This window comes from Lissotriton helveticus, chromosome 7, assembly GCF_964261635.1.
Source record: "Lissotriton helveticus chromosome 7, aLisHel1.1, whole genome shotgun sequence".
Taxonomy (NCBI): Eukaryota; Metazoa; Chordata; class Amphibia; order Caudata; family Salamandridae; genus Lissotriton; species Lissotriton helveticus.
The window spans coordinates 6,321,638-6,345,853 of NC_136068.1; the positions used below are offsets into that span (position 1 = coordinate 6,321,638).

The following is a 24,216-nucleotide window of genomic DNA, read 5'->3' on the forward strand; positions in this document are numbered from 1 at the left end:
GGCAATAATCACCTGGTTTGTTGAGAAAGTGGCTCTTGCTCGACAGCTTTTTGTTGCCACTACTACAGTACCAATGGAACATCCCTACTTCACGCATCCCTATCACGAGCAGAAGCATCGACAATCCTACTTAAACAACACATTCATTCAAATGTTGCATCATACACATAATGCCACGAATACCACCAACTGTTGGGTGTGTGGGATGATACCTGCTCACCAGAAAAAGGGAGGAACACCTTTCATTCCTCTTCCATTCTCGCCCAATGGTTCTTGTCTAGCTTGGTTTGCGCTTTCGTTTGCTTCTGGAAAGCCTTCAGTAGGTGGGAGTAACTTTCACCTCAATAAAGTATGCTATCAAGATAAAGATGGTTATCCTCAAGCTAAATGGACTAAATGGGAATGGGAAGAGTATCAACCTGACAATATTTCGACACCATATGTCTTTACGAACATGAGAAATATCAAGAACAATGGACCTTTTGTAATTTCTGTGACAAGAGCTAAAGCAGATTTATGTATTAGTAGTGTTGGAAGAATTCCAGTGGGGAGAAGTGAATGTACTGTAATTCTAACCATTGAAGGTGCTAATAACAGCAGTTTCACGTCTTCACATAATACTTATTTTGTGTTCGGAAATAAGGGATACTATCAACTACCTGTTGGGTGGTCAGGGATCTGCTATGTGTCCTTTCTGTTGCCCCCTGTGTTTTTGGCACCTGCGTCATATCACCTCGACTTCAAATAGTACAATGATATTTCCAAGAACAGAAATAAGAGGACAATAAGTACTGATGAGGTTGATCAGACTGATACCACTTTGCAACAATATGTCGATTTTAATTTGGCTTTGTTCTTCTTCGTGGATGCTGCATTAAACAGTAGAAAAATAAGGAGACTCACTCGTGTTGTGGAAGCTGTTACCAATCAGACAGCAATGGCACTTGGGAACATTACAGGGGAACTGCAAATTGGAAGGATTGTAGCACTCCAGAACAGAATGGTGCTTGATGTGATTTTGGCTGATCGAGGTGGTGCATGTCGCATCATCAGTAGCAGTTGCTGCGTATTTATACCTGATCACTCACCTTCAGTATACGACACAATATCAAAACCCCATAAGATTGCTACCGAGATTCACCCAGAGACTGGTACATGGACTTTTTCGACCTGGTTCTGGACACTATTTGATACTTGGGGCTGGAAACTACTGACTATTTTATGTATACTGTTGACAATATTATTTACATGGTGTACTTGTATACAATGTGGTCCTATGCTTTGCTCCATGTGCATCACTGCTTTTACACCTGCCAAGAGAAATATTGCAGAAATGAAAGCACAAGAAATGCTAAATAAAGAGATCACTGAGATGATGAGCACCAATGTATTGTATTCCATTGGATGGACTCCAACCACCTCCGCTGTAATTCAAACAAAACAGAGATCCTTCCCATCGGAAAGAACGCCTCTTTCAATCCTGCTCTCTGGTGGCCTGAAAATTCTGCCGCCCCCCCCCCAGACCGTCTCCACCGCTAGAAACCTCGGGGTACTCTTCGACTCTGATCTCTCTTTTGACCATCATGCCACGACCACGGCCGGCAGATGCTTCGGCATAATTAAATCCCTCAGAAAGTTTTTTGACTTTCTCCCCTTAGATTCTAGAAAGACGGTAGCAGCAGCCCTCATTCTCTCGCGCATGGACTACTGCAACGGCCTCCTGGCAGGGACCAAGAAGTCCACCCTCTCCAAACTCCAAAGTGTTCTGCATTCTGCTGCCCGTCTGGTCTTAAAACTACCTCGCAAATCCTCAATCTCTGCAGCCCTAAAGACCTTACATTGGCTCCCCCTGCACAAGAGAATACTCTTCAAAATTCTCATCATTGCCTTTCGGGCCTTCAACAAAACAGGCCCTGTTTACCTCAATAGACGCTTCCAACATTACAACCCTAGTCGTCCCCTCCGCTCTGCCCAAGAAAATCTAATGGTCTCTACCAGGTTCAACCTGAAGTCTAAAGGAGGTAAAACCCTAAACTCCCTGGCTATCAAAGTCTGGAACAGCATGCCCAGACACCTAAGACATCAGACTCTTGAGAAACCGTTCAGAAAACTTCTCAAAACATGGATTTTCAATCTCCCCGACGAATGGGCCAAAGCTTCCATTTAGCCTCCCCCTTACCCTCTGCGACTTGGACTCAAGGATCACTCAGCGCCATGATGCTCCCTTCGGAGCGAACGCAGCGCTTTATAAATACCCCTCCAAATATCCAATGTACAGGATGCGTATCTAGATTACCCCAGATAAACCAAAATGTCTTCAGCTAATGCTAAAAGGGTCGTCTGTTGTAATTTGGCAGCGATTGGGTTAGCATTAGCAGAAGCCATCCTGTATTTAGAGACTATCTTGTCCGTTTTGTGGAATCCATTTTGTATTTCTGTTAGCCATTTTGTTTGCCATGTGCTACCATGTGCTTGCCATGTGCTCTGTCCTACCTTTCTGTTAACTGCTCTTGAAAGAAAGCCTAGAGACTAGATATATTTAGCATCTTCCCCCTTCGCTGTCTTTTCAGCTGCCACTAGAATGTAACTGTCAGGATGTGTTTGCCAAAAACAGCCACTGTTAGCTCCTCCCACTTGCTGACTGTGCATTTTCTGTATGACCTTATATGTACCTAAAACAAGCATTTTGTACTTGTACCTCCTTCATTTGAGCCCCTGTGTGGGTATAAAAGGACCAAGCTCCTTCCATTCAGTGTGCTACTTCATACATTACCGAAGGGTGCTGTGTGAATGTAGTTCCACCTCATGGGGTTTAATATATTTTGTATTTTCTAATCCAGTTTCTGTGCCAACTTCTATTGTATGGTCTGAGGACTCTGTGCAGAGAAGGGAGAACCCCTAGCACTGGTAGGCCTTGCTGAAGCCCACTACTACATTAGGGGCATATTTACAAAGAGAGTGTGCCATCGGAACGTCGCTTTTTTGAAGTTTCCAGTGGCTCAATGACCTGCTTCTTATTTACAAAGTTGTGGCTTGTTGCCGCTTTGCAAATCTGGTACCCTTTCACATAGGTATCTGTGTGAATGAGGTGTGCAATAGGTGTTGCTGTGGACGTTCCACCGCAACACTCATTGCTTTTTGACGCTGCCCCAGATATACAAGGATGTGTACGTCTGAGTCAGCTCTAAAAACTAACATCATGCCATAGCAGGTGCTAGAATGGCACAAAGAGAAAAAATACATTTATTTCTCCTCGTTGTTGCTTTTTCTACGTCTGCTACATTCTGAGGCACACACAAAAAGAGCAAAACACCAGGCATGATTGTCTTTGCGCCGGAAGGTGTCACTTCCTGCACATAAACAATCATTAAATCATGATGATTTGCCACTTCTATGTGTGCTGCGGAATGTCCAAAGTAAAATCTGTTTATTATTGTACGCAGCGCAAACATTCCTGCGTGAACAAAATGTAACCTTGTGACATCTGAAAACGTCGATAGCCCAATTTAATCTGCTATTTGGGCATTGACTGCTGATGAAGACAGCTCAGAGGGACGTATCCCTGCGGCGCACACAGGGACATACTTACAAGGGATTGTGCCTGCAGAAAGACACTTTTACCGACGTGCCAATAGTGCAAGGATGTGCTCCATATTTGCAAAGTGGCGTTTGTGAAAACTGTCCTCTTTCATGGAGGTATCCGCGTGAAAGGGGCGCGCAGTGAGTGTGCTGTGGGCGTTCCACCGCAGCACCCATTGCTTTTTGACTCTGTCCCAGATTAAGAAGCATCTGTAAATCTCAGGCAGCGGAAAAAACAAATGCCGGGCAAAAGCAGGTGTTAGATTGGCTCAACTAGGAGTAATAATTAGATTTTTCCTCGTTTTTGCTTTTTCTTTGAGTTCTGCATTAAGCAGCACTCACAGAAGGAGCAAAACACCATTAATGATTGGTTTTGTGCAGGACGGGGTCCCTTCCAGCACATCAACAGACATCCCTGCATCGCAGGCACCCTTACACTAGGGTGCCAAGGTGCTTGCGTTGGCGCTCGGCAGCTCATTTTAGCGCCAGCTCTAGGGGAAACACAGGGGCGCACCTTATCCCTGTAAATACAGTGCATCTCGGTGCTTTGGAAACAGCGCAGTGCTGGAAAGTTTGTCGCAGTGCCACGCCTGCCGTTTCCTTGTAAATAATATATCCAAGGGTTTTTCGGATTCCCATATTTGGCTTAGGCAGCCGTCTTTCATTATTCCTGACGCATCCACCCTGCTCCAAGCAAAGCTGTGCTCAACCTCGCAGCCGGGCTCATCACAGACTGCAAACGCTTCGATCACATCTCCCCGGCTCTCGAATCTCTAAACGGCTCCCGATTGAAGGCAGGTCTGCCTGCATTACTCATAAAGTCCTCCGCCAAAACACTCCACAGTACCTCGCCAAGAAACTCTTCATCGTTGTTACCACTCGACCTCTGAGAAGCACCAACGCCCTCCTCCTAATCCCGCCCCTGAATGAAAAGAATTCCACACAACCTCGCTCCTTCTCTGGCAATGCTCCTACTATCTGGAATACCCTCCCGAAAAACCTGCGCTGTGACCCCTCCTATCTCAGCTTCAAAAAAGACCTCAAAATCCACCTCCTCAATTATTACTGGGGGTCCTAACCTGTGACCTGCACTTGATCTCCGATTCACCATGTATTATTTGTCCCGTAATTTCTGTCCACTTCCCGAACATCATCTACCTAGTTACCTAGGGCCTCATTTATTAAAAGTGACACATCGCTGCGTGAAAACAGCGTTGCGTCACTTTTCACTGCGCCCTCCTTGCGACACCAACGATGAGTCATATTTACAGTACGACGCATCATGACGCAAGGAGTTACAGATACGTCAGTATTTCTGATGTATCTGTATGGCGCAAAAGTCACGCATTGCTGGAGTGTGTCACAAAAGTGACGCAACTCCAGAAATGTGTCCTTTCACATGGGGCAAGCACCAAGTGAAAGGGCCTGCGTCAGTCTTACGCCTGCTGTGAGGCAGGTGTAAGATATTGACGCATTTGTGTCCTGGAAGTGGCGCAGTGAAATCTCATAGATTTCACTGCGTCAGTTCTATGACCCTTTCTCGCGTCAGAACACCCCCGCATAGATTATACCGGCGCAGGTATAATGTGGCGCAGGGGTTTACAAAGTGACGCATCTACCTAGATGCGTCACTTTAAAAATATGGTGCAAGAAGGCGCTTTTTTTACGCCACTGGTACGTCACAAAAAGTGACGCACCGGCGGCGTAAAAGTGACGCATGGCATCATAAATGAGGCCCCTGAAGTATATAACTCTTGCACCTGTATATTTATTTTGATTTGTATATTTCACAGGATGTTTCATAATCTTTTTTTCTACTTGTATTCCATGTTTGCTTTTATTATCCTCTCATTTAAAGCGCTCTGATACCTCTGGGTCTAGCCAGTGCTATAAAAAACTTTTTAAAATAAATCCTATTGTTCCAGCTGTTTGTTTTCTGTTTTCACTTTGTTTACCTTGGTGAACGTCCCGTCAGAAACACTCTCTTCCACTTCAAACTCACCACAGCCACGCGCACTGCTTTGTCTTATACGTCTGGCAGATGCTGGGCCCACTTTCTAGAGCACTGATGCCCAGTTAAGGAGCTATATGGACGGCCTACACACCCGTGCATGGCCCGAGCGCAGTCCATGGGGTACACGATCATAGTGCAGCGTAAAGTGCGGGGTGCAAAGCGCCAACATGGTGTGTGGTTCCCAGGCAGCGCTAGCTCGGTGCACGGTTCAAGGCCCCCTTGCTGCCGTTGCGCGCGCGAAACCACTTTTCCCCTTTCATTCTGTTGGAATGTTATAGTGATAGTGCACTTTTCGGCAAATAAAGCAATAACGCATGATGTGGGGGGAAATTATTTTAGTCTCACACTCACATTATTTGATGTGTGGGAAATGTGGGGCATATTATCAAGGGGGTTTATCTCTGCTTTTTTGGCTTTAAAAGCCAAGAAAGCGGAGATAAAGTTATCTCCCTATTACCTAGCTGTCGCTAACACCAGTTAGCGACAGCTAGTAGGAGATAGCGACCATCTTGGGCCCCACTTTGCATGTCAGTAATATTTATCACTAATGACATGCAAAGTGGGCGTGCCAAGATGTTAGCGACTGGAAACAGTCGCTAACATCGCTATCTCCTATTACCAACTTTTGGAGATATTCGCGCTAAGCGCGAATATCTCCAAAAGCTAACACCTGCCCTGAGCAGTTCTTAGCCATGTTATTCAATGGGAGGTGGCTAACATGGCTAAGAGCATTAGCTCGGTAATGCATGCATATCGCTGACTTGTCAGCGACATTCATGCATTGCGGCCGTTTTTTATCGCATTTGCGATAAACCTTGGTAATACCAAGGTTTATCTGCGATAAAAATCGCCGCAGCTCAGCGGTAAAATTTTGTCTCTAACCAAGCAATAGCGATAATTATCGCTATTGCTTGGTAATATGCCCCTGTGTTCTCTAAAGCACATACGTCGTCTATTTGACGAGAACACTAAATAGAATGTAATTAGCTCCTAAATCCATCAGTCTATAAGGGATTGTAAGGGATTGTAGCTGGTGGCAAGTTGCCCTCAGGAGGGCGCCAGAGGCAGATAATACTCTGACAGTCTGACAGGCAATAACTAACGTTATATATTAAATCTTATAGTTTACCGTGTGTGGGTGCCCGTTATTCACAGAACAAACGGTAGTAAATACTGCGGGGCATATCATCAAGGACCGGCAATAATTATCGCTAGGCGCACTTAGCGCTAGGTTAATTATCGCCGGGTAACGTGGAATTTTATCACTGAGATAGCGTGCTATTAGCAACGCTTACCTCAAAAGCGATAAAATTACAAGCACTAACTACCAAATGTGAGATTATCGCTGGCAATCCAGCGATAATCTCACAAAGTTTGGTGAGAGCTTGATGATAGGGCGAGGCATACTCAGCCGTGATATCCACCTTACATAGGATATCATGGCTACGTCAGTCTCGAAGCAGGCGTGAGGAAAGGAACGATAACAGAGGTTATCGCTACTTTGCTTGTCGCTCTGCAGGTTAGCGTGCCCCTTGTTAATTGGAGAAATGTCGCTTAGCGGCATTTCTCCAGTAATGTCAGGGCAGAAACGTACTTTGCATCTCGTTAGAGATACAAAGCTGGGCGTTCAGTAAACAGGCGCTAATGCAAGGTTTCACGCGATAGCGTGACCTTGCTGATTAGGCGATAAAATTATTGCCGTTTTTTGTCCGAAAACGGACGCAAAAGCGGCAATAATGTTATTTTGCCTCGTTGATGATATGCCCCTGCATTCTTATATGAACCAAAGACAGCATTGTAGCGCTACTTAGTAGCTCTCCTGGTGCATCTTGATTACTGCCTAGCCAAACAGACGTGTCCAGCTTTGATTCCTGCAAACTGAAATTATGTTTGTGTCCAGATATATATATATGAGCGAGTATGTTGCGCTTCAGACTTCGGGGCAGATTTATGAAGGCCTTGCGCCGCCGGTGCGTCACTTTATTTGACGCAACAGCGGCGCAAACAATGCGCCCTATTTACAACGTGACGCATCTAGGAGATGCGTCACGTTGTAATGCCCTGCGCCATAAGGAGGCGTTCCTGCGCAGGGGGGGCATTCCTGCGCAGGAACGCCTCCTAAAAGTGGCTGAGTGAAATCTATGAGATTTCACTCAGTCACTTTCAGGACAATGCTGCGTCCAAACCCTGCGCCTGCTTGAAGCAGGCGTAGGTCTTGACACAGCATTGTGGACATGGGGCACCCTCGAGCCTTGCTGGAGCTGCGTCGCGCTTGCGACGCAGCTCCAGAAATGCGCCACTTTTACGGCACAGATGCGTCATGCATCTGTGCCGTTTTTGCCCCATGGTGCGCCGCATTGTATATGCGGCGCACCATGGGTGGCGGAGCAGCGGCGCAGGATGACTGGCGCATCCCTGGGGATGCGCCAGTCATCATAAATCTGCCCCTAGGTACTTTTTCGCAACTTAGTTTGAGGCTAATTTCAACCAGTGCCTTAGATGGAAAAATAGAAGTATTTTTATAGCACTCACTAACCCTGACGAGGCGTTGAAGTGCTTGTACTGCTCACTATCAAGAGTACCCGTTTGCTCATGAAAAGTGGCGGTACTTTCCGTTAAATGTATGTTAGCCGTGCCCGAGAAGTGCAGGTTCTCTCCATTTCCAATTAAAGAGGTTCCCAACAATATCTGCCCATTTAAAGCACAGCTTCCAGCCGATTAAAGTGGTAATTTACTTCTCCCAAAAGGAATGCGAGCGTTCCACAGGGTCTGCACTAACCCCACCCCGTTAAAACAGACATTTACTTCCTTTGGCTGGGGTAACAAGCATTTGCAATTAAATAGGTCTCGCATTTGCGAGAGTTTGAGCTACTGGCATTGCAAATGACAATGGGCCAGATGTAGGTGGCCGTTTCAGGCCATTTACCGACTGGTAACGGCCGATTTCGGCCGTTACCGACCGTTAAATGGGTTTTCGGTATGTAGGGGCCATTGTTTACAGAATCGGTAGATTTACCGATTCGGTAAATTTAGCGATTCTGTAAAATACCGAATCGGTATTTTTACCGATTCGGTAAATCTGAGATGTAGGTGGGACTCTTCTGAGTCCCACAAGCCGTACAGAATCGGTATTTTACCATCAAATCCAATTTGATGGTAAAATACCGATTCCGGTGTGCATGCACATGTGTGCATGCACACCTCTGCCATATGACAGGCAGACCTGTGCTTAGGGCATGTATGCCGGCCACATGGCACCCGAGCCTGTCTTGGGGGGGCCAGAGGGTGTCAAAGTGACACCCCCTGCACCCTTGTGAAATTCGGTATTCAAAGCCCATAGGAATGAATGGGCATTACCGAATCGGTAAATCAATTCTACCTACATCTGGCCCAATGTGTTTTATTTGTGTGTTTTGAAAACCTGCAATCAGTGCATAAACACACACTTGGTACTTATAGTAGTAGTTGCTTACGAGAAGCAAGGCTGTTAGTAACTGTGCCTGTTTTACTGCCATTCGTGCATTTCGTAAGCAAGGACTATAAGTACAAAGTGCAAATTTACATGGGCTTGCAGGCTTTCAAAACACATAAATAAAAGGCCTTGTCATTTACAATGCTAATAGCTCAAACTCTCATATTTTTTTAGGACTTGTGCCCGGGTTATAAATAAAAAAGTATGTATTCATTTGTAATGTGACTTTTCTGTCTTTGTTCCCTTTACTTATCCGTCCTGGATCATTCAGGCCGCCCAGCAGCACAACTAAAAGTGCTCTCTATTTATATTTGCTGTTCAAAGTATGCACAGATAAGTCAATCTGGGACATCAAAATAATGAGCTGGCAACCCTAGTCATGAGACTGGAAGTTTGCTGCAGGATCAGCACATTATCAATTTCATACAGCCTCGACCCCTATTAATGCCATAATACCCATAGTTTAACTTATAGCTGAAAGCTACTCCGCCGCCCATAACAAGCTGAGTTACTTCAAGTGTCTGGGAATGCACCCTGTATTCAGACGACTCACTCCTCATTCTTACCCTTCACTTTTACACTCACCCTGAACTCATAGCGATCGCAATGCACTCACACCATTCACCCTGCACTCACACCTTCCCCCACTCACCCTGCACTCACAGTGATCACCATGCACTCACACCATTCACTCGCTCACCCAGAACTCACAATGATCAAAATGCACTCACACCATTCACCCTGCACTCACACCTTTACCCGCTCACCCTGCACTCACAGTGATCACTCTGCACTCACAATGCACTTGCGCTGTTCACCCTGTACCTCACACTGCAGTCACACAAGCACACTACTCACCCTTCACTCACCTGTCCCCCCTCAGTGCTCACTCTGCAATCTCACTCAAACAAGCCCATCACTAACCATGCGCTCTTTCGTCCCACTCTGCACCCAAATTCATATGGTCACCTCACTCACCCTGCAGTCACGTCTCTTACCCTACTCTCACACTGTTGCATTGCTCATTGTGCATTCACATGGGCACTCCTGCCACCCACAAAGCACAGCCGGTTAATGTGCCTGCTACAAAGAACGTGCACCATGCAGATCACAGAACTGAGTCTGAGTAGTGCTATAAAAAAATGAAATGTTTGTCAGAAAGGTGCTATAGTGAGATGAGCTGCATTGTTGGTGAGTGGTAGTGAGGGAATTCATGGAGAAGGAGGAAATGTGGGAGGGGCCACTAAAAAGACTTGCACCATGTGTGACCAGTGCAAGGGCCAGCCCTGGCTGGGAGTGGTAGCCCCCCCTGAAGTTCGGGTCTCGTTGCGCCTTTGGTTTCAATCCCCCGGCCAACTCAGGACTTTAGTTCTCGCTTCCCTGCTTTGTTATCTGAGGCTTAGGTCGGTGATGGCCACTGGGGAAGCAAGGGGCAAAGCCAATCCGTGAATGGGCTCAGGTGTGCCAGCCCCAGTGCCACACCCATTTAAGGTCCATTGTATAGATATGTCTATCTCTGGACATTATTCGGTACTTCCCGTGTTTTGAACCATGAGTGAAAGCTCACGGAGTTGAATATGGGCTGATTTTTTAAGCACACTGCTATGCTAATACAGAGTAGTCAGCCATGTTAAAAATAACGAGCTGTTCGAAAATGTATATTTTTTGTAGACAACAGTGTTTATAATGTGAGGGCACATAAGAGCCATATGTATCAAGAAACTATTTTGCGATTCCTAAATAGCGATTTTTAAGGAATCGCTATTTAGGAATTGCAAAATGGTATGTATGAAAAAATTGCTATTTTTTTAGCGATTCCTTACTCTTCCTTATTTGCGAATTCGCATTTAGCGAATTCGCAATTAAGGAATAATTCCCAATGCATTCCTATGGGCCAGGAGGCCCATAGGAATGATTGCGAAATAATTCTCAAATTGCGAATTCGCAATTTGCTAATCGCAATTTGAGAATTATTTCAAGGGTGCAGGGGTGTCTCAAAGACACCCTGCTGCACCCCTGAAATGTACATGTGTGTACATATGGCGCACATACATGCCCTATGGGCATGTGTGTACGTCACATGCCACTTTAAAAAATGCCAAATTGTTAATTTTTTGAAGAATTCGCAAATTACCATCAACAACAAGTTGGTGGTAATTTGCGAATTCTTAACCAAAATTCGCTACCCAAAAATGCTACATACATAGCATTTAAGGAATCGCAAAATTGCGATTCCCTAAATGCTATGGGAAAATAAGGAATCGCACAACTTTGCAATTCCTTATATGTTTCATACATCCCAAAACATGCAAAAAGGCCGTTTGCGATTCGCAAAGGCCGAAATTCTGAGAATTTCAGCCTTTGCGAATCACAAAAGGCTCGATACATATGGCCCTATGGGCCAGATGTAGGTAGCCAAATACCGGTCGGTAACGGCCGATTTCGGCCGTTACCGGCCGGTATTTGGCTTTTGACATGTAGGTGGCAGAAAACAGGCCATTTCGGTAATTTTACCGATTCGGTAAATATACCGGTCGGTAAATTTACCGACCAGTATTTTTACAGAATCGGTAAAATTGAGATGTAGGTGGGACTCTTCTGAGTCCCACAAGCCCTACAAATTCGGTATTTTACCATCAAATTCAATTTGATGGTAAAATACCGATTCAGGTGTGCATGCACATGTGTGCATGCACACCTGTGCCATATGACAGGCAGACCTGCCCTTAGGGCAGGTATGCCTGCCACATGGCCCCCGAACCTTTTTTGGGGGTGCTAGAGGGTGTCAAAGTGACACCCCCTGCACCCTTGTCAAAATCGGTATTTACCGATTCGGTAAATACCGACCGGTAATGCCCCATTCATTCCTATGGGCTTCAAAGCCCATAGGAAGGAATGGGGCATTACCGGTCGGTATTTACCGAATCGGTAAATACAGATATTTACCGATTCGGTAAAAGGAACATCTGGATGTTCCTACATCTCCCCCCTTCTTATTTACCGATTCTTATTTACCGAATCGGTAAAATTCGGTAAATAATAATCGGTAAATATTTCCTACCTACATTGGCCCTAAGTCTCTTACTCCTCCCAGTATTTATGTTAATTATTCACTGAATGTGCAATATTCATCTACATTTTTGAAGATCAGGGATTCATCTTCACAATAATCTCTCTGTGGAAAAAAGGACGGTGTCCATCACTCTGCATAACCAACTCCCTTCTAAAATCCAGTTGTATTCACCGGCAAAAGAGAAAGGAAGGTGATTGGAATCTTACTTTCAACTAACCACGTTCTCATCTCCAGCTTTACTCTAAACGTCCTAAAACACTTCAATATAGACTTGTTCAGACGGAGAGCTGTTATATGGGAACGGAGTGTATTGGAAAAAAGAAGTGTGCGCATATTTTAAAAGCAAGCTTACAACCAGCTACTATTTGTTTGAAATCATTTGGATGCTTCTAACTAAAATGTACAAGCCTTTGCTTTTCCAAGTTGCGAGCCAACGTGAGGGGCTGAAAGACATCTTTTCAAATTATTTAGGTGCAAGGGTTTTGGTGCCCCTTTGCCTGCAGGACTGTCTCTGGCCACCCTGTAACTTGCCCACCATTTCATGATGGGCTGCTATCTTCCCTCACACTTCCTTTCACAGCAGTACATTCTCCGCTCCTGTTCCATGCCAGGGCCCAGGCCGGATTCTAGGTGCTCTGCCAGGTATCATGTTTGTCGAGCCGTATCCTTGCGATCGCCTCTTCCCAGGGCCTCCTTTGCTTTCCCCAGGTCACAATTGCTGCCTCTCAAGCTGCCATTACTGGATGGGAGATTGTTGCAACCATTAAAGGCAGATACCATCCAGAGACGTTGTAAGGCATGGGCAAAATGGGCTCCGGCACCTTTATGCACAAATAAAAGGGTCATTGTTTGACTGGACGGGTTAAATGTTTATGCTGATAAATTGTATTGCTTTATCAGGCACTTTGAAATATTTATGCCTTCGTGCACACACAAAAGGGGAATTAGTTTTACTAAATAGGTTTGACTTAGCTATGCTGCTGCGTGCTGTACTTGTTACTGTTTGCCAGTCACTTTGAAATATTTGAGCCTTCAAAAAGGGATTGTTAATCTAAACCAGTTTGATTATTGCATGGTGCTGCAGTTGTTATTGTTTACCAGTTGCTTTGAAATTTATGTGCCTTTACGCACACACCAAACAGGGAATTGTTTGACTAACCTGGCTTCATTTGTGCATACTGCTGGCCTTGTTTTTATCATGCACTTTGAAAGGATTTTCCCCTTGATGCAAGAAAGTTGGATTGTTTTACAAAACATGCTTGATGTTTGTATATTGCTGGGCTGGTGATTGCTGTATTATGCACTTCGGAAGTATTTGCACTTTTCTTTTGCTTTACCAACTACAGTTTGTATAGATTCTGTCATTAAGCACTTGCTGATATGATTTGTTTTTATTCTACATGTGGTGTTATTTATGGTGTTTCTTGCACTTTTCGGTAATAGGTGTGCCTTAAATCTTGTATTTAGCATTCTTTACACTACAGAAATTATAAATTCAAACAGACAAACATCTGCATTAGTGTTCTGAAGCATCCAAACAGCTTTCATCCTCAGCCTCGTTTGCCTGCCTGTTTTGTCCTGCTTACTAACAAAGACATGATGGTAGGAATTGAAATTGCTTCCTCCGTTCACATATTTATCACACAGACCTAGACAGTCGCAAGGTTGTGGAATTTCGATAATCCACTAGTCTATTTCTCTTGGAATTTGAGGGATACTGAGTTATATCTTGTGTAATTCTCATGTATATTGTCAGTTGAGTTTTTATGGAATTACAGATTTGCGTTTGTCTTTCAAAGTTTCAAGTTATTGTCCATCAAAGTCAATTCTATTTCAGACCCTCCATAGTTGTTCTTTGATCTTCAGCCAGAGGCAGCTCCTAAGCCAATAGGACCGCTCCTTCCATTGTTCTGATTACTGCTTCAGTTAAATAATCTGCTCTTGACAGTATTGTTCTTAAAGATTGCAGGGATCTGTTAGCATGAGCTGAAAGCCATTTTGTACTTGGCAGCCATTTTAGTTAGCCATGTGCTTGCCATGTGCTTTCTCCCTCTTCCAGAGCCGTGCACATGCTCAGAGGAGCCTAGCTAGTAGAATGCACCTGCTTCTAGTATCCAACTGTCAGGCTATTCTTGCTGATGTAAGCAGTTTAGTCTCCCCTGCCACTTTGTTGAGCAAGCACATTTTGTATACCCATATTTGTCAATAGCCATGCTTGTTTGTGCCGGGACCTCCCCTTGGTTTTATGCTGACTATGTAACCTATGCATATATAAGGCCCCTGTTCTCTGTACTCCGTAGACTGCCTCCTACAGTGGCCTGATGGTACTGTGTGACGTAGTCTCCCTCATGTGAGGTTAATAAATGCATTTTGTTTATATTACTGCTTCTGTGCCAATCTCTTCTTTGTTGGTTTAAGGACCAGGTGTATCAGGGAACCCCTAAAAAGGTTTTTATTTCTACGATGTTACAAATGGCGTCGCTTAAATGTTAAGAGGGTTTCCCACTTTCTCAATAGAACTTTGAGTCAAGCATTTTATTAAATGTTGGAGGTTTCAAATCAAAATATACCAGATTTTTGGTGGTGGGGCAAAGTGGTAGGTGCTGGGCTGGGCTGCCGGGGGGCCCCCCTCCATGTGCTTTGCAGGGGGGCCCTCAAGTTTTGATACGCCCCTGGCACGTATCCTTCCCCACCCTCCACCCCGGCCATCCATCAATAGTTGTATAGATTTAGAACCAGCCAGTGGGATGCGAGAGGAGAAACAGAGAGAGGCACACGAGAGAGAGCGGATGGGCACAGAGAGGCCGTCTTCAGTTTTAATAACAATTATTTATTTACTGAAAACCCAGAAAAATAAATCAACATTTACATAGCGAAAAAAATATATTATCTTTAGAAGGAATTTATAATTATAAGCCTCTTTTGTTGGTCTCACAGCAGGTACCTGAGGTATGGAGGAAGTCGTGGTGAGTCCAGCTCACACTTTGATCCTGGGCTCTTTACAAAGTGCTTCAGAGGACAGAGGCCCACAGCTCCTCCCAGGAGGGGACCTCTTAGCACCCCCCTCCCAGAGCCTCAGAGCTACTTTCACAGTCACACATGGAACCCCCAAAATCACAGCCCACCCCACGCCACCTCTGGTCCACACACACTCCACCGGGCCAACACCGGCTGCTCCCACTGCAGGGATGAAGTATGAAGTAAAGAGAGACACAACTATAAAGTGTGGAGTTGCTACACAATGTAAAAGTAGGATGCTGAGCACTGCGCTATCCTGACCTCACTAAGCACAGTCCGCGGCCTGCGTGTAGTGCCTTGAAGCCAGTACCGCTAGAACGAGGAGTGCCAGGACTTAGGATGGACTTCAACTGGTACTTTACTCTCACTGACCTCCTGGGGAGTTAGAACATCCGGGTGTGTCCTGAGGCAGAGCGGGAGGTAGGAAGGTCATGGGTGGAGGCGGGGTCAAGTCTTGTCATGTGCAACTAAAGGCCAAAGAGTGCCTCGAAGCCTCTGGCTAGAAGGAGCTGAGGCTGCTTCTGATTGTGTAATAATAAGAGCATTCACAGGAAGAAACAATGTCATGTGAGAGGAAGTAGGAAGTGTTCCTCTATAGCACTCCTTCATGCTTGCTTGCCTAGACTAAGAACATGGTACAACCAGTGTGGCTCCGTCAGTGTGTCCCTGCTTCACACCAGTGATGCAAATATTACAGTTTAACCAGTGGGGCCTGGATTCACAGAGGTGAAGTTAGACTTTTAGTCTAAGCTAAACCGTAAGTCTAACTTTACTACTTTTCGATATTCACAAATGTAAGATCAGTGGCGTAACAATGTCCCCCGCAGCACCGACAGTGCAGGCGTCGGCACTGAGTCACTCTTTTTTACTTATATCTCCACCCATTGGCTGACGTCAACGAGGGCCATGGAGTGAGAATAGTGTCATATGCTGATGACACTCAGCTGGTTATCAAATTAGCTAATAACGACAACAGGGCTGCCGGTAACTTTAAATCATGTCTTGCTGACCGAGCGGCATGGATACAGGCTAACTGCCTGAAGTTAAATGCAGACAAAACAGAGGTGCTGGTGGTTGAGCAACAACCCTCAGTCTGGTCCTCGGCGTGGTGGCCTGCTGATCTGGTCCACCCCTATTCCAAAACTTAAAGTGAGAAATATCGGCCTCCACTTTGACGCTCAGCGATCATTTGGAAGTCAGATCGGGGCCACAGTGGGCACATGCTTTGGGGTGCTGAGGCTGTTAAGGACGTTTCTGAGGCTAATACCAGACTCTGCACAAAAAACAGTAACGCAGGCCCTGCTGGTGTCCCGGCTTGTTTATGGCAATGTGCTCTACGTAGGGATTTCTAAGGGCCGACTGGCAATGCTTCAAAGAGTACAAAATGCAGCAGCCCGGACGCTATTGAGAATTCCAAAATGGACCACCATTAGCTCCGGCCTGGCTGATCTTCACTGGCTCGCGGTTAAACACAGAATCTCATTTAAAGCTCTCTGTTTCACGCACAGGATACTAAATCGGAGGGTCCTAGCTATCTTTTCCCCTTGATCAATGCTTACACCCTGTCCAGAGTACTGAGATCCAGGGAAGCGGCTCTGGCAGTGAATCCCAGAGTGCCTTGTGCACGACTGGGGGGTCGTTCCTTTGGTCTCCATGCAGCCAAGCTATGGAACTCAATGCCTCTCAACCCAAGACTTGAACCTTCTGAGGCAAGTTTCCATAAAACCCCGAGGACAGGGCTCTTTAGACAGAGTTAGACGGAGCATTTGGGCCACCTTGCTTCTGACTCTATATCTCTGACCCTGATCTGTAGCTGCTGCTTAACACCTTGGGTGCTCATGACGAGGCCAACTCGTCATGAGCTACGGCGCTCTGGTGCTCATGACGAGCTGAGCTCGTCATGACCGTGCCCGTTCCGTGGAACGCTCGCACGCTGGACTGATTTCCCTGCTGTGCTGAACGTTCCATGGGAACGGGTGTGGCCATGACGAGCTCAGCTCGTCATGAGCACCGGAGCGCCATAGCTCATGACGAGCTGACCTTGTCATGAGCACCGGGGCGCTGGACGTGCCCCACGCCCCCCAGCACAGTGGGGGAAACAGCCCCGCATGGAAGGGGCTAACATGGGGACACTCCATCGGAGTATCCAGGCGCTCTATCAATTTAAATTATTTCAAACAGCTTCCAGGGAATGGACGAGTCTACAATCCACCTTCCAGGGAATAGACGAGTCTACAAACACCTCCAAGGGAATGGACGAGTCTACAGACACCTTTAAGGGAATGGACGAGTCTACAATCCCCTTCAAGGGAAAGGACGAGTCTACAATCACCTTCAAGGGAATGGACGAGTCTACAGACACCTTCAAGGGAATGGACGAGTCTACAATCCCCTTCAAGGGAAAGGACGAGTCTACAATCCCCTTCAAGGGAATGGACGAGTCTACAGACACCTTTAAGGGAATGGACGAGTCTACAATCCCCTTCAAGGGAAAGGACGAGTCTACAATCACCTTCAAGGGAATGGACGAGTCTACAATCACCTTCCAGGGAATGGACGAGTCTTCAGACGCCTTCCAGGGAACGGACGAGTCTACAAGCACCTCCAAGGGAATAGTTGAGTCTACAGATAATTCCAAGAAATGGACGAGTGTGGTACAGGCTAAAAACACTTCCCAGTGGTTGGCTTAACCTAAAGCCTCGCCTCAAGAGACGCTATCATCTACACGCCTCCTCATGGAGAACTCTCATTGAAAGGGAGGATCCACAGGACACTGTTGGGGGCAACACAGCTTTTAGTTTCCGCTCAAGGGCTATGGTCGATACAGACACACCAGAGGGCAGAGCCGTTCATAGCTAGACTTCCTTTTCCTACATCACCGTCAAGACCTGGAACGCCCTGCCCCTCCATCTGCAAACAGCGCCGCCCTGCCGGCTACAGAAAGAAACTCAAGCCCTGGTTGTTCGACGGAGGCATTGCACCCATTGCTCCCAGTTACCCCTAGGGGTGACAGTGATGGGTTATACGAATGCTGATTGATTAATTGATTGATTTGCACTGGATGGGCAGCCACAGATTCTCTGTTGCTGCTTCACCTTGCTTGTCCCACCACCAGTTTCCGGAAGAGGGCCTATCACTGGGCAGTCTTTCGGGGGATAGTGCCTTCCTTCATGTCTATGTGCACTGCGGGTGCTAAACACGGAAGAAGGGTGGTGCCCCGGTCACCTTTAGATGCCCTGGCCTCTAATCACAGAAGACCGATCTCTTCCCCAAGGGAACGGTGTCAAATCTGATATTTCATCATAATTCCGGAGGGAAAGTACATTATTTTCAGCATGTGGTGCAATTATAGCCACCACCAACCCTCACGCTCAGATTTACTATTTAGTTTTACGAAAAGCCGAGCAGCATCGACATCTGCTGCACTGTGTTGTGCAAGAGGGAGACACAGCAGAGCAATATCTCCTGCTAGAGTCATCTCTTAGGCTGCCGCTCAAACAAGGTGTGTGATGCACGCTAGGCCTGGGCAGTAAATTCCGTACCGCTCGGGTAATTTTTCGTTCCACTAACAATGCGGAATTGCCAAAAATTCTGCTAGCCGCGGCTTCGCAGAATTTTTTGCTTATTTGGGCTTTCAAAATGCATGTTCACAAGATATTTCTCGCCGAGCATGCAAACAGCGTTCGCGAACAGGAAAAATGCATTGCGATTACGCAGAACAAGCAATTCCGCGTGTTTGCGGAACTTTTGCATGCTCGCTGACATTTGTAACCATTTTGCAGAGTCTTGCGTAACGCGACTAGACAAATTCCGTCCACCCCTAATGCACACCCTCACACCATGGATGTGCACTTGATGCCGACCCTCCCAGTACAAACGCCTATGCATAGACAAACTCAGAAGGTGCCACACACTGAATGTGTCCCACACCTGCTTGAGGGAGACACTAGACTTTGAGGCAAAGCCCGGCCTAGTTTTCTTAGTAGATCTGGATTTGTTCCAAAACCTATGATTGTTGAGCGGATCTTACCCGCTGGCGCCAAAGTGGCACACAGCGTTTTAAGTGCTGGGAAAAGAGCACCTTTCCTAGTGCAAAGCATGAGCCACTTTGCGGTTCTTTGCATCACACTAGCACCATCACAAAGCCTTAGTATGCCTGCGTCTACCTTTTAAAGGGTCCTAATAGGCAAAATCATGACAGTTTAAGGTATATTACAGCACAGAATGAAAAAGAGGAAATACATTTATGAAAAGATGAATAGAACTGTAAGATTTTCAAAGGGTATTTGTCTCACTCATTCTCTGCTCTGTAAGACTGTGGAAGGGTAATTGTCCCACACATTCTCTGCTCTGTAAGACTGTGGAAGGGTAATTGTCCCACACATTCTCTGCTCTGTAAGATTGTGAAAGGGTAATTCTCTCACTCATTCTATGCTCTGTAAGATTGTGAAAGGGTAATTGTCTCACACATTTTCTGCTCGTGCCCATAAACGCTTCCAATGATTGGTTAAGTTCTAAAGATCCAGGTACCAATAATGCACTTATAGAGTCAATCTTCAAGTGGGTCCCCATGTGCCTAATAAATCAGTTCCTGAGAAAAGCTAGCGAATCTTTCTCTTGTCAACACCACCCTGAAGACAGAGGGCCCGATTCACAAACGTAATCTGAGACAAAATCCTAAGTTTACAACTTTCAGTATTCACAAAGGGCATTTAGGGGTAGTAAAGTTAGGATTTTGTCTCAGGTAAACTTAAGTTTTGGTCTTAAGTTAAACTTAAGACCAAAACTTAAACTTAAGACCAAAACTGTGTCTCAGTTAAACTTAAATTTTGGTCTTCAGTTAAATTTAAGACGTTAAATTAAACGTAAGACAAAAACTTAAACTTAAAACCAAAACTTTGTCTCAGTTAAACCTATGTTTTGGTCTTAAGTTAAACTTAAGACCTTAAATTAAACTTAAGACAAAAACTTAAGCTTAAGACCACAACTTTGTCTCAGTTAATCCTAAATGTTGGTCCTAAGTTAAATTTAAGACCTTAAATTAAACTTAAGACAAAAACTTAAACTTAAGACCAAAACTTTGTCTCAGTTAATCCTAAATTTTGGTCTTAAGTTAAATTTAAGAGCTTAAATTAAACTTAAGACAAAAACTTAAATTTAAGACCAAAACTTTGTCTCAGTTAATCCTAAATTTTGGTCTTAAGTTAAACTTAAGACCTTAAATTAAACTTAAGACAAAAACTTTGTCTCAGTTAATCCTAAATTTTGGTCCGAAGTTAAATTTAAGACCTTAAATTAAATTTAAGACAAAAACTTAAACTTAAGACCAAAACTTTGTTTTAGTTAATCCTAAATTTTGGTCCTAAATTAAACTTAAGACCTTAAATTAAACTTAAGACAAAAACTTAAACTTAAGACTAAAACTTTGTCTCAGTTAATCCTAAATTTTGGTCTTAAGTTAAACTTAAGACCATAAATTAACCTTAAGACAAAAACTTAAACTTAAGACCAAAACTTTGTCTCAGTTAATCCTAAATTTTGGTCTTAAATTAAACTTAAGACCTTAAATAAAACTTAAGACATAAACTTAAACTTAAGACCAAAACTTTGTCTCAGTTAAACCTAAGTTTTGGTCTTAACTTAAGACCAAAACTTACATTTAACTGAGCCAAAATCCTAACTTTAAAACTCCTAAATGCGCTTTCTGAATACCGAAAGTCGTAAAGTTAGGATGTTGTCTCAGATTACTTTTGTGAATCGGGCCCAGAGACATCAACTGTCTGAGCTTTTAACAGTCTCCTGAAGTGGATAGAAATGTCCCTAATCCCAATTCTTCGACTTAGATGATATTGATCAAACTTCCATAATCTCTTGAGAGGAATAAACCCCCAACAACTCCATGATATTGTTGAACACGTCACCCGTTGATTGACTCTATAAAGAATAAGCCGTCTAGATTAGGCTGCAGTCTCTTTCACTCTGTCTCTTCATGCAGAATTCCAGAGGAAGCACTCCCCAAAGGCATGAGCATTTTTACGGGGGGATTTGGGGAGCTTTGGGTCAGATGGCTGTATGAGGCCCCAAAATGCAGTTCAGTTAATGAGTCAATATTGAGTCTCCTTCAAGGGCTGGATGGGTCTCCAAAGAGAAGACAGAAGAGTGAAGCCCAGCCTCCGGTGAACGTTGGCCATTCACAGTGGTACTTCTTGGAGTCTGGCTCTAGAAAGATCGCGGTCCTTCTGATGCACGACTGTCTGTGCGTGAGTAGGACCAGATTCCCTGAGAACAACGATGCCACTTGGTTCAAACTCTGCGGCTGGCGACCTCTCACCGCTCAAAGGAGGCCAGGATGTCGTGAGCCAGGTGTATGTCATCTGGCGCGATGGTGAGGGCTCTGGCGATGTGCTCCTGAGGGTACCCTTCAAAGCAGAGCTGGTGAAACAGCGGGTTGGAGAAGAGCTCTGGTTCAGGGCAGCTCTCCGCTTCTTCCATGACGCCTTGACCTACAACACAATGACACAGGATTTAGATGAAGCTTCTCACAGTCACAAGATCTTCTAAGCCCTGAGTCTGCAGAGTCTGAGATCTGAAACTGGTGCAATGTGATCATTAAGCAGCGTTGATGTATGGATTGTAAGAAGGACAACGACTCACCTGTAATCTATCCTGTTATGCAACATTAAATATATGTTTCAAGCACACAACTGCAAACTATTTGGAGCTACGAAGGCAACATTGAACACGGCGCTAAAATGCTAACTGGGAATTTCATTTCTGGGAGATGGTTGCTGAAGGAACTCCCCATATTGACCATCTCCTTTAGTGGGTTTTAGGAGCATGCACCACCTAGGTTCTTATTATCCATGGCCCTGCGGACAGCGTTCTAGGCCCTGCAACTTACCAGTAGTTCAGGACATGGACATGATCCCTTGACCCTGTTATCAGGCAGGTCGCTCCCCGTGCCGCACAGCACCACCTCTGTGTCGCTGCCCTTGAGCCCGCTGCTGTTCTGCTTAGGTTCAAGCCTTGCGCTCACTCTGCCCCCTCTGTACGCGTCCATTCACCGCCCGCTCCCAGCAGCTCCTCCCTCCCACCTCCCCTTATATGGTGGCCGCTGCGGCTCCCCTCTGTCTGTCCTTCCCCAGGACTCCCCTCTGTCTGTCCTGCCCCAGGGCTTCAATCTGTCTGTCCTGCCCCAGGGCCCCCTCTGTCTGTCCTGCCCCAGGGCCCCCTCTGTCTGACACTGCCCCAGGGCTCCATTTTGCCTACCCTGCCCCAGGGCTCCCTTCTGACTGTCCTGCCCCAGGGCCCCCTCTGTCTGTCCTGCCCCAGTGCTCCCCTGTCTGTCCTGCTCAGGGCTCCCCTCTGTCTGTCGTGCCCCAGGGTTCCCCTCTGTCTGTCCTGCCCCAGGGCTCCCCTCTGTCTGTCCTGCTCCAGGGATCCCGTCTGTCTGTCCTGCTCAGGTCTCCCGTCGATCTGGTCTGCCCCAGGGCTCCACTTTCTCTGTCCTGCCTCAGGGCTCCCCTCTGTCTGTCCTGCTCAGGGCTCCCCTCTGTCTGGTCTGCCCCAGGGCTCCCCTCTGTCTGCCTGTGCTGCAGCTGTTGTGCAGTGCATGTGTCTGGTGACAGTAAACGCTCTCTGTTTGGAAGAGACATGCGGGCAAACCAGGCTTTAACTGAAACAAATACGAACCAGCAATGTCAATGTAGTTTAGAACCACTGGGAAAAAACAACGGTGGAAATACTCCAAGCAGCGCATCGTTACTAAGGTACTTCACAAACTTTATACTTTGAAGTTCTTACTTCAATATCGAAGCCGATAACACGCCAGAGGCAAGCCACTAAAGTAAGTGCATCATATATTTCTGACAGATTCCAAATAGTGTCAACCATAGCAGAAACTCCTGGGTCTACAAAAAACAAGGCAAAGCTGGAGGTGGCGACCGAGCCGTGGTGGAGATTCCCTCACCCACCACGGCGGCATGCTTCATCATTGGGAAACCTCCTCGCACCGTGAAACCTTTTGTTTTTATTATTCTTTTTATTTAAAAAGTTCTGAAAACATAGTCTGGCTGGGTGTAGCAGTGGACGAAATGTCACAATCATTGGTGCAAAGTATCGGTGGAAATAGCAAGACAGGACAGTGCTCTTCAGGGAGTTGGGTAAATGCGCACATTATGCAATTTCAACAAAGGCGTGGGTCACAGTACAATAACAGAGGAAGGCAGGCGCTCATTAGAACACAAGGATGCATTGGCAGTGCAGCGTGTGTTACATATGTGCTCAAAAGACAGTCACACATTATTACTGATTATTTGCATTACATGGTCGTCCCTGGGCAGTAGGTATAGCTACTGTCACTTATCACCCACAGAAGAAACTTCTGGCCCTTCGTTTCCCCTATCTCCTTGCTAACTAGGTAGGTCTGGTAAGGACCCCAGTACTTCCTGGGGGGACACTGTGGTGGTAGTAATTCACTATGTGTGTCAGATTGTGTGTTGCAGCATACCTAGGCTGTCTGGTTTTAGGTTTGAACTTATAGTAACTGATAAAACCCCACTGAAAGAGAAATAGCCCTCACCAGTGAAAACATATAAACACTGAAAAAACACCTGCACTGCCACAAACTAAATGCCATTAAAGAAAGGAAAGGGAGAGTGAAAGAGTAATTTTCTTTCTTCCTGAAGGGGCCAATACAATGTAACTTTGTTATACAAGCTAGCAGTAAGAAAGTCTGGTCTATCATTATTGTGCTTGGGTTTTCTGGTTTAGGGATGCCACTAAAATATTGTTTCTTCTTCCTTTTTTTCAGTTTGTGGTCTTTGGTCTAAAGAGGCAGGGTTTTGAAGAATGCTTTAGGTCTTGTTTAAATATTTTATAAACTGTAGAGAATCAGAAAATATTAAAATCATATTTGATATTTTGGCTGCGTTTGATTCTTTCACTGATAGGTAAAATGGCTGGTTTCATAAGAATCTTTACTAATATGTGTCATCACATTTACCCACAGAGAATAGGTAAAAACCCTTAATACATCAGCCCCAGTTTCTAGGGAGTCAG

The 24,216-nt window shown here is 45.5% G+C and overlaps 1 protein-coding gene across 1 annotated transcript in view; it reads right to left on the reverse strand.

Moving 5' to 3' along the window:
* Positions 1-19,420: 19,420 nt before the first annotated feature.
* The window catches only part of CBLC (Cbl proto-oncogene C), a 147,153-nt gene continuing 142,357 nt past the window's right edge, over positions 19,421-24,216 (reverse strand). The window contains exons 13-14 of the mRNA XM_078651274.1: positions 20,374-21,659; positions 19,421-20,100 (exon numbers count right to left, since the gene is read on the reverse strand). Of these exons, the coding sequence (XP_078507400.1) occupies positions 21,484-21,659 (176 nt within the window). The 3' untranslated portion in view covers positions 19,421-20,100; positions 20,374-21,483. The remainder of the gene's footprint in view (positions 20,101-20,373; positions 21,660-24,216) is intronic.